Genomic DNA, 10,700 nt, shown 5'->3' with positions numbered 1-10,700 from the left:
TGAAACTCATCTACCAAAATCTATTGGAATCATTATAAACTTGTTTGAATCACTCGAACCAAACTTAAAGACTAAAAGGAAATAAGAAACTCACTTACTCTCTCCAACCAACGTCGTCCATCCTTGTTTAGCAACACTAACAACAACAATTGAACTCCACAAGCTTTATGTTGTAAAATTTTATGTATTTGCGTGTCTTTTGATTGTTGTTGTTGTTGTAGTCATCAATATATATATAAAGTTTTCTTTTTATTAGATTGTGTAATTTATGCTTCTTGAGGAACACTCTGGAATATATTCCTAGAGCCGCCACTGTAGCTAATTATCACCAATCACAGGAAAAAAAATATTATCATAAACTTCGGAATCTTTTTTATTTCCTCTGAAAGGAAAAGTAAATTCAATACTTCATTACTGTCTTTACTGCATTGCAAGCAAAATGTTGATAAGCAAAATGTTGGTGTTGTTATCCGTGATCATATAGGGCGTGCAGAAGCTGCGTTAACTAAAAGCACTGGGGCGTGTAGAGGCTGCGTTAAGTAAGGTTGATGTTACCTCTGGGGCCTTTGGAAATAGAAGCAATGGCATTTGAAGAAGCAGTACCAGGCTTTACAGCTACTCAGTTTTCACATGTGAAAAAGGCAAGGAAACAAACCAGTACACCTTTTGGCACAATTTGCAAAGGGAATTGATAATTATATAATTTGAATAGGAAAATTCCAGTATGATTAAGTCTCTCTTTACTTTCGATATATTGAATTTATCTTCTTCTTAACATAGGTTGCCTAATTCTTATCAAAATAATAATAAGAAGAAGAAGAAGAAGAAGAAGAAGAAGAAGTAAATTCACTGCTGGTGAAACAAACATAACTTCATTTTTTCTTATTTGCCCAGTGGAAAACAAACATCACTTACTAAGGGCCTTACGCTACACGCCATGTTTAGATTAGAAGATAAGAATGCATCATAGATATAATTTTTTTTTTTTTTTTTAATTCTTAATTCACTTGAAAATGTTAAAGAATACAACTTACAAGAGTGATGGCAGCCCTCTATATATATATATTAGACTTTTTTTCCTGATTAAAAAACGAAAAACTTTTTAATAACGCTACAAGTTAATGCATCGTACCGTAGCCACTTGTAAAGTGTGTGATATTATTATTATTATTATTATTATTTTTTTTTTGAATTGCTTTTCTTAGTAGGTTCAATTTTAACTGAAAGGATAGCCTAACCAAGTCTTCAATTATACCACATTTATATAATTACATTTGATGTACTCTCACATATTTGCAATTACTGATGTGATTCAAATTTGACCACCAAAAAAAAAAAAAACAAAAAAAGATGCCTTTGATGCAGATATTTGATTTTTGTTGGGTCAGAGACAATAAGAATATAAATCACAACTTATCATATGTTTAAATTTTTTTTTTTTTTTTGGGTAAATATATAACAAGTACTGATGGGTGAATTCTACAACAAACTTGACTTGTTTCAACCCACTTTTCTCAAGAATTGACTAAAAAGTGCCGAAACCATCACTAAAAATTGGGGTGCATGGCTAAGTTTGGTAAGCTTTATTCCGAGGGTCATTAAAATCTTCAAAATAAACCTATACAACCCTCGGAATAATCTATTAAAATTAGGTGGGCTAGTTTTTACACTCAGCGCTAATTTTACCTCCAAATTTAAACATTTTTCAACACATCTTATGACAATCTTTGATAGAAGATATCTCAAAATTTCCAACCCTTGAAATAAAGTCCAAAATTAAAATACAAAAGGAAAAACTCATTTTTGTTCATGCTTCACACTCAGAAACCGCTCACACAATCGGAAAATTTTCAAAATCGAAGCTCATCTTAAAAAATTCTCTCAAAATCAATCTGAGCTCATCTCAAAAAACTCAAAAATTGGAGCTCATCTCATCTTCGATAGGCTGATTTGCGATGGTCAGCTATCTCATCTCCGATGACAAGTGAGCTGTTGATAGACTGAGCACACTTCGCCACCCCATTTTCCAATTACAAGTCTGTCTCTCTCTATTTGTTTCCCAAGAAATTATGGAAATTACACTTATATCCGATTCTTCTAAGTACGATCTTCTACGGCTATTCATTTTATTGCATTTCTAGCTCGAATCCCTAACCATTAACTTGTGCTGAAATTTGAGTTCTATTAAATTCCTTTGATTCATTCAAGAATCTGTTTGGTTGTCTAAAACTTGTAGGAAAAGAATGATGTATTGGAGAGGATTTTGGGATTGATTTGTACATTCTGGTTTGATTTGAGCATAAACTATTGGTTGATTTTGCTATTTGGATTTTGGATGAAAAATAGTAAGTAAAGCTTGAATTTTTAGGTTCTATGTGGAAAGATTACTCTCAGAGAGAGAGAGAGAGAGAGTCTGAGTCCTAAGCTTTTATTTCTCTTAATTTTTTTTTTTTTTTTTTTTTTTTTTTGATTCCTATGCAATTTCTTACCCAATGTTTGTTAGTTAGTTTGGTTTTTGTTTTTTTTTTTTGGGAGTTTAGAATCTTATCTGTATGACTTTTGGCGTTTCTTTTTTCTCAGTAGTGAAATTCTATTATCCAATTCATAATAGAAGGCATTAAAATTTCATTACTTTGTTTAGCAATTTTTGTTATCTTGATTCCATCTTCATATGGAGTATCCATGTCACGTATGATGGCAAATGACGAAGGTGGCCTTTCTGAACGCTCTGAGTGGGATCTCTCCACTGGATCTCTTCAAAATAAGACTGAACGGCCAGTTTGCCACATTTCAGGGACATAGGGAACACCAAGAGAATCATATTGTATGTGATCTTGATATGAAGATACCACATTTAGGTACTCTCTCTCTCTTTCATCACTCTTGATAAATTACCCTTATTAATTTAGGACTGGTTTTGTTGTATGTTCGCATTCAAAAAATTTCAGATGTAACACATGAAAAAGAGAGAGAGAGAGAGGGTAATAATATAAATTTATAATGAATCCAATAACAGGACACTCAAAGTAAGGTTTCATATTTTGAAGAAACACTGCTTTAGGAGCATCACATCTCAAACTGACAGAAAACATTAGATGTTTATATTGATGTGGACAAGCTATTGTTTGAAGCTTGACTTGGATGCAGGCAAAAATGGGCTTGGGGTGGGTACAGTTGGTGTTATGGCAGTATTTGATGGTCATATTGGTAAAGATCCTTTCAGGTTTTGAAGGAAATGAAGAGTAGTGAAATAAGGCTTGATAGGCATTTGAGCTCGATATTGTTACGTGGAACATGCTTATTGATTGTCATTGTAAGTCGGGATGCCACGATAGGGCAGAGGAGTTGTTTGAGGAAATGCAGCAGAAAGGGTATAAGCCGTGTACTACGACATATAATATTATGATCAGTTGTTTTGGGGAGCAACAAAGGTGGAAGGATGTGAAGGGATTGTCTGGGAGGATGCAGAGTCAGGGGTTATTGCCTAACATGGTTACATACACGACATTGGTTGATACTTATGGAAAGTCGGGGAGGTTTGATGACGCGATTGAGTGCTTGGATGTTATGAAGTCTGCGGGGTTGAAGGTATATTGCTTGTTGCCTTGATTATTACTTTGAGTGAATATATATACTTTATTGCTTTGGCATGACCATAATAGGATAAGATTATAGGCATCCTATGTTATTTGTGTCCTGCATATATCAAAATACGTTTATATTGTTAATAGAATCTTCTATACCTGTACCCTTTTGAGGAAGTGCGAGTAACCTAAGACAAGTCAAACAAGCAGTAGCATTTGAGGTGATCACTGACACTCTTAGCCTTACAGAATTGCGTAAACTATGAGATGGCTTAAACTCTTGACGGGAAGATTTTAATTGTCAAAGTTGGTGACTCAAAAGGCCCTTTTGTGCACAAAAAAAAATCCTGTCTGGTCAGGGTACTGGTTCTCTGATATCTCCCTTTTTTTTTTTTTGTTAAGTAGTGATACTGATTATTGACTTTTTAACCAGTTGCATCCAGAAGATAATCCTAATTAATGGGAATAAAGGTTTAGCTGTTTTGAGTTGAAATTAGTTGTGTCTACTAGATATGTGCTAAGATGATAAAGAATTCCTTTCTCTTAATGCTTTTACCTGAAATAGGACTTTCCTAAGCATTAGTTGTACATCAAGGAGTATTAAACTTCACTTTAATTTTACCTAATAATTGAATATCTGTATGTTTACATGAAAATGACAGGTAACTTGACAGCCAGTCTTTCAGCTTCTGAACTAACAGAAGATCATAGTCCAGGTAGAGATGATGAAAGAGCTCGAATTGAAGCAGCTGGTGGTATCGTTGTCACTTTTTGGGGTAAGCCTTGGGTTAATGCTGAACTTCCTATGTCCTGAGCCATTGGTGATGTGTACCAAAAGAGGTGGGTTTCTTAACTTGAATGCAGCTAAATTTTCCCTTATTTTCTCATTTTGTAATATTTTATTACCTGATTTTCTATTTTTTATTCCATTCAGAAATAATAATAAAAACCAATCTCAAAAGTTTTGAGACTAACTGCTTTGTTATGATTCACTGTCAATTCTGTTATCTATTTCAAGTTAACATCTATATAGACATGCAATTATAATGGAGCTTGTATTTTATTCTTTTTTGGTCAGATTTGGTGTTATAGCTGAACCTGAAGTGACGGGTTGGCAAACTTTAGATGCCAATGATAGAATTTTGGTGGTTTCTTCTGATGGTATTTTGAAAGCATGACACCTAAAGATGTATGTGATCTTATACATGATTCAAGTTCATGCTCGCCCTCATCCTCGTTAGCTGAATGCATAGTGAATACAGCATTTGAGAAAGGTAGCATGGATAATTTGTCAGTTATTGTAGTTCCATTATGATGGTTTTTCTGTAAACTTGTAGAAAGAAAGATGTTAGAATTACATACTAGGCTTTAGCTAAATTGGTTTGTAATTGCTTTTTTTTGTAGCATTGGATAGACATACAATCATTTACTCAAAAACAGCATGGTGAAAGATCATAACCTTTTTAACCATAATAATTGGGTACATTCATTAATGTTTTGCCCTTTCTTTTATGAAAAATTATTACAGCACTCTATGGACTACTGTTTTCTTGAATATATGCTATCTAGTTGAGTAAATAATGTAGACCAAATATTGAGGATATTCACCTCATATATAAATGGGTTTGGATTCTTTTTTCCTTTCTTTTTTTTTTGGTAGAAAATATTGGATTCAATAATAAATAAAATCAGATTGAAACAAATAAATATTCTTTTTAACTATGAAATAGAGAATGAACTGATCATAGTCACACGACGATTGTTGCCAAGCCTTAAGTTCAAAACAGAGTTTAATTAATACAGTGATTTATATGCATCATTTATTTGTTTTTTTAGAAATATGTTACATTTTGAAAATCACATGTCAATATGGACTTCATTGTATGACAATTTTTCAATCAAACACCTCAACCATTTAACAAGTGCATAATTAATTGGTTTGTCTATTTCCTTGTAGTTCTTAATGCAAGGGAAAGTTGGTGGCTATGCATCAGTCTATAAGAAGTATCAGGAGAAGACAAATCATTTATGTGAGACCTTTTAAACATTAGTACATCAGGTTGTTTTGCATTGAAATAGAATAATATTAAGATTAATATTTTGATCATGCATGATTCTTGTATTGATTCATTTCTCTTCTTCTTCTTCTTCTTCCTTTTTTTTTCTCGTTTATCTAATTAAAATACTAAGTTCATTTATGCTAATATGAAAATGTCTACATAAACTTCAGAATGAAGAATTTAGTAACTTGGAAAGCTAATTGAATTTTGTTTTGATATTTGTGTTTTGGTATAAGATAGATTTTTTAATATGTGGTTCTTTAATGTCTATGTGCATGGCTGTGGGATTTTATCTATTTATTTTTTTAAAAGAGAAAAACCTTATTTTGAGGGTTGGGAGACCCTCAAAAAAAGGTTATTGTTCTCTTACCCCTTCTAAATTTTCCAAAGGTTGTCAATTCTTGATAAAGATAAAACATTTGTTTCGAGGGTCATGTAGGTTGTTAAAATTTCAGTTTCAGGTGTCATGAAGGCCGTTGAAATTTTCATTTTGAGAGAATTTGTTTCAAAGGTCATCAAGGATCAGTTAAACTCTAAAAATAATATCTTTTGAGGGCTTTTAATACTTTTTTCAAGAGTTTTGACTCTCAAAAAAAATCAATTCTGTTGTAGTATATATATATATATGCACTCGTAGCAATGTGATAACTCATGAACATAGAAATGGCACCATAAAATTCTACCATATTGGACAACAGCTAACTGAACCAAAGGCAATGTTCACATAGAATATGACAAAGTTGTCGTAAATGGCAAGAAGCACCCATGACTTGCCGAGATTAACAAAAGCTCTTAGAAATGGAATTAACAATTACCCTATCTTTATATTGTCATTCTATTCCTCCTATCTTAATATTGTTATCATTAACGTTGTTCACGTGATCAAGAACATAATGCATTTTTTTTAATCTTAGATTTTCCTTTCTTCTTTTCATACCACAAAAGAAAAGATCAGCCATGCATGAACTCATACAGAGTCATATATATTTATATATGGTATCCAATAATGACAAGTGTTATATGCTAGTTATATTTTCAAACTTCAAACTTCAGAGTCAAAAGGAAGAGTGCATTTGTACAATCGAATTACATATATAGCAGTTAATTAATTTCTTGTTCCAATATATTGATTTTTATTCTTATCTTTCATGTGATCAAATATTCTTGATTTAATTCCTTTTTTTTTTTTAAGGCTAAAACAATGTGATTTTTCTATTTGAGCGTAACAACATCTAACTACTTTTAAGCTAAGATCTCATTTTGATGAAATATAAGAGAAGGGATGACTCAAAACAAAAACACTCCACATTGTAAAATATTGTTGGCTCAAGACCCAAGATTTAATTCCATATTCTCTTTTACCCTTCCTAATTAATTACCATTTCGTGATTTATTTCCTCACTAGAAAATTGACTTATTGCCATACGTAAGTGTAAAAAACAAATTTCTTCTTCATGATAATAAAAGTGACTTCATTTTTTATTTTATATATATATATATATATATATATATAGATATCAATTAGAAGGGTACACATATATTTATTTGGTTACTACTAAACACACTCCTGATCAAGAACAACATTCTCAAATGTGAGTAATCAATAAGCTAACCGCTAATTATAATTAGTAAGGACGTTCGCCATAATAATTACCCGGAGGATCATAGCTGCAAATGATAAACATCCACCCATTGTGGCACTTGACTCTGGCACACCCAAGATTAACAGAATCACGCCACACAACCTGAGTATAGTGCAGGCACTCACCACCAACACATTTGTTGGAGTTGTGGTTATAGTTAGGCTTCTCAGCTACCCACAAATTCACCGCTTCTACTCCACTAAAGGTATCATAACCTTCAGCAAGATTTTCTCCATATGGCCCTTGTGAATGTTCCAATTTGCAGTCTCCTATCTTTGTATTAGCATAATTTTGAGCATAAGCTGCAATTGTGTTGTTCCATTTAATTGGACCAACACCAACTTTGGCACGAGCAACATTGTGTGCCTGGACAAAGTCAGATTGGGAGTTTTGGGCTAGGGAGACATGAATTAGGGCTAACCCCAAGAAGCATATAGCCAGCAAAAACTTACTAAACCCCATTTTTATCTCAATGCAAGACAGAGTGAACCTTTTCAATTTCTAGTTCTTAATGAAAATGTGATATACTATTGTGTATTGATTTACTTATTTATAGGCAAGAGAGCGGTGGTCGTTAATGATAAAGTGGGATGCATACATACATGAGCATCGTTATTAGATTTCCTAATTTAGGATAATATCCCCAATTTAATTAGGTAATCCCAAAAATAGTATTCTCACGTTAGACTTCCTATTAATTCTCCGTTGTAGGAAGATTCCACTATATTGCTTTAAAAGAAATGTTATGTACACCACATTTTGATAACAAATCCTTAGTAACACTTTGTTATTGATAGGTAAAAAAATAATTTCATTGGTAGGTTCAAGTTAAAACCAGTAGCAACTTATCACCAGAATTTAGGACAATAACAATTTCAGTTGATATTGATTCCATACTTTTTTCTTCTTATTTTAGGACAATAACTTATTTTTCGAATTTTTAGCTAACCACTTTTCAAAACACTCATATTAGATTATCTATTTTAAAATTTATTTCATTTAAATATTTGAAGTGCTACATCCACAATATTTTTGTAATATTTTCAAAAAAAATCCTAGTGGTAAATTTTTTTTCTTACCACTAGGATTTGTTGTATAGTTATTTAATCCAAATTGGTCATGATCCGTTACTTAGACCGATTTGAACCATTAATTAGAATTAAAAAAAGTAAATGACACTATCTCCAAAAGAAAAAGAAAAAAAATATAGTATATGGTATTAATTTGAATTTAAAAAAGTAAACGACACAATATCTACAAAGAAAAAGAAAAAAAAAAATGTATAGTATATGGTATTGTCAAACCCATTATCAAACCTAATGGTACCCGCAATTTTTTATTTATTCCCAGTGATTATGCTTAGAACATGCATCTTTTCTATGCTTGAATTATGTGATGAGTTAAACTCTATGTGCGCAAGATTTTGGTGGGGACAAGTGGGGAACAAAAGGAAGATTTATTGGAGGAATTGGGATAAACTAACTATTGCAAAAAAGGAAGGTGGAATGGGGTTTCGTGACCTGAGAACTTTCAATTAGGCTATGCTAGCCAAGCAAGGATGGAGGTTGCTGCAACAAAAGGAATTGCAATTATACAAATGTTTTTTAGCCCAGTATTTTCCTCGGTTTCATTTTTTGGATGCTCTTGAATCACCTAATTGCTCCTATGTTTGGAGGAGTATTTTGGCTGCTCTACCAATTCTAAAGGCGAGCTGCTGTTGGAGGGTTAAAGATGGGGCCTCGATAAAAATTCAGGCCAACAAATGGATTCCAAATCACCCTACTAATAGGGTCCTTTATTTGGAAAATGTGGATGTGGGAGAGTGGTTTGTGGCAGACTTGATTGAACTGGACATAAACTGTTGGAAGTAGGATCTTATCATGGCAACTTTTCAACGTGAGGATGCGGAGACCATCTGTCGAATCCCCTTAAGTCAAAGGCGTGTGGCTGATTCAATAAGCTGAATGCATAATAAGAATGGGAAGTATTATGTGAAATTTGGTTATTATGTGGCTCGGCAAGTTCTGAGGAATGAGAATTGGGCAGAATGTTCAAGGGGGAACGATGAGCAGAAGGTATGGAAGGCCTTATGGAAGATGAAATTCCTAATAAGGTCAAAATCTTCGGATGGAGAGCTTGTATTGAAATTCTGCCAACCCGATGCAATTTAGCAAAAAGAAATTTAATTGTTGAAACTGATTGCCCGATATGCTTGCACAGCCCAGAGACTGAGGTGCACTTGTTATGGGATTGCCCTACTGCCCAGGATGTGTGGGTTGGAAGTCGGACCAAGCTGCAGAAATGCTCACTCAGCCAACAAAATATATTGCACCTTTTTGAGTTTTTAATGAACAAGTTGGAACCAAAGGAAATGGAGCTTTTCTTGGTGCAAGCTTGGATGTTATGGAACCAAAGGAATGGTGCGTTGCATGGTGGGAAGCTCAAGGATCCTAGATGGTTGAATACAAGGGCTGCAGAATTGCTAGCGGAGAATGCACAGACGAAAGAGCAACTTGCTGTCATACCAAGAGATATGGGAGGAAATGTGTGGTGTCCACCACCTCCCCCTTTCTTCAAACTGAATTTTGATGCTACCATATTTAGGGAGAGATGCTGGTTTGGATTTAGGGTTGTGATCAGAAATGAACAAGGAGAGGTAATGGTTGCGCTCTCTACAATTGGGCCACCAATTTCAAGTAGTGAAGAAGCAGAAACATTGGCATGTAGAAAAGCCGTGGAGTTTGCAGTTGATGCAGGTTTCTCTGAGCTAATAATTAAGGGTAATAGTAAATGTTATGAAAGCACTTTCTTCTCCAAGTCTGGACCTGTCAATTTGTGGGAATGTGGTTGCAAATATTCAATGGCTCACCCGTGGGATTAGAAGGGTGTCTTTCAATTGGGTTAAAAGGGATTGTAATAGGATAGCTCATGTTTTAGCTAGATATGCTAGTACCTTAAATAAGAATATGTACTGGATGGAAGATGCACCTTGAGTCACTTTGGAAGCTATGTAGGATTCAATTTTATTGAATGCATAATGGATTATTTCACTCTCAAAAACATAATTCTTAGGATAAAATTATTTTAATAGACCAATGGAATTAGGGAGGAAAAAACTAGGAGCATTCCTCTTTTTCATGCTTGATTTTTTAAGTATAAATTTCTTTTCATAGACCAATTAGATTAGGCAAGAATGACCCAATAATATGTTTGACTAGATCATCTAGCTTTTTAACCATTATTGGTTGAAAGTTGTAACAAGGGATGTAGGACCAGCCCAAGATAATTTGAGGCTTAAGGTGAAAATTTTAAAGGGATCTTTTTATATCTTAATATCACTTAAATGATATTTATTTTATTTTTTATATTATAATTATTTTATTTCAAATCTATTATTAATTCTTACTAATTAA

The 10,700-nt window shown here is 33.3% G+C and overlaps 2 protein-coding genes and 1 pseudogene across 2 annotated transcripts; 2 read left to right on the top strand and 1 right to left on the bottom strand.

Moving 5' to 3' along the window:
- Positions 1 to 2,694: 2,694 nt before the first annotated feature.
- On the top strand, positions 2,695 to 4,908 carry LOC142644188 (putative protein phosphatase 2C 50; annotated as a pseudogene).
- A 2,361-nt stretch (positions 4,909 to 7,269) lies between these two features.
- Positions 7,270 to 7,749, bottom strand: LOC142644679 (basic form of pathogenesis-related protein 1-like). The gene has a single exon (XM_075819255.1). It carries the CDS (start codon positions 7,747 to 7,749, stop codon positions 7,270 to 7,272), a length of 480 nt encoding a protein of 159 aa, XP_075675370.1.
- A 1,615-nt stretch (positions 7,750 to 9,364) lies between these two features.
- Positions 9,365 to 10,168, top strand: LOC142644186 (uncharacterized). Its single transcript, XM_075818851.1, has one exon. It carries the CDS (start codon positions 9,365 to 9,367, stop codon positions 10,166 to 10,168), a length of 804 nt encoding a protein of 267 aa, XP_075674966.1.
- The last annotated feature ends 532 nt before the right edge of the window (positions 10,169 to 10,700 follow it).

The sequence above is a fragment of the Castanea sativa genome, chromosome 7, assembly GCF_040712315.1.
Source record: "Castanea sativa cultivar Marrone di Chiusa Pesio chromosome 7, ASM4071231v1".
NCBI lineage: Eukaryota > Viridiplantae > Streptophyta > Magnoliopsida > Fagales > Fagaceae > Castanea > Castanea sativa.
This window is presented reverse-complemented; position numbering and strand designations above follow the sequence as displayed.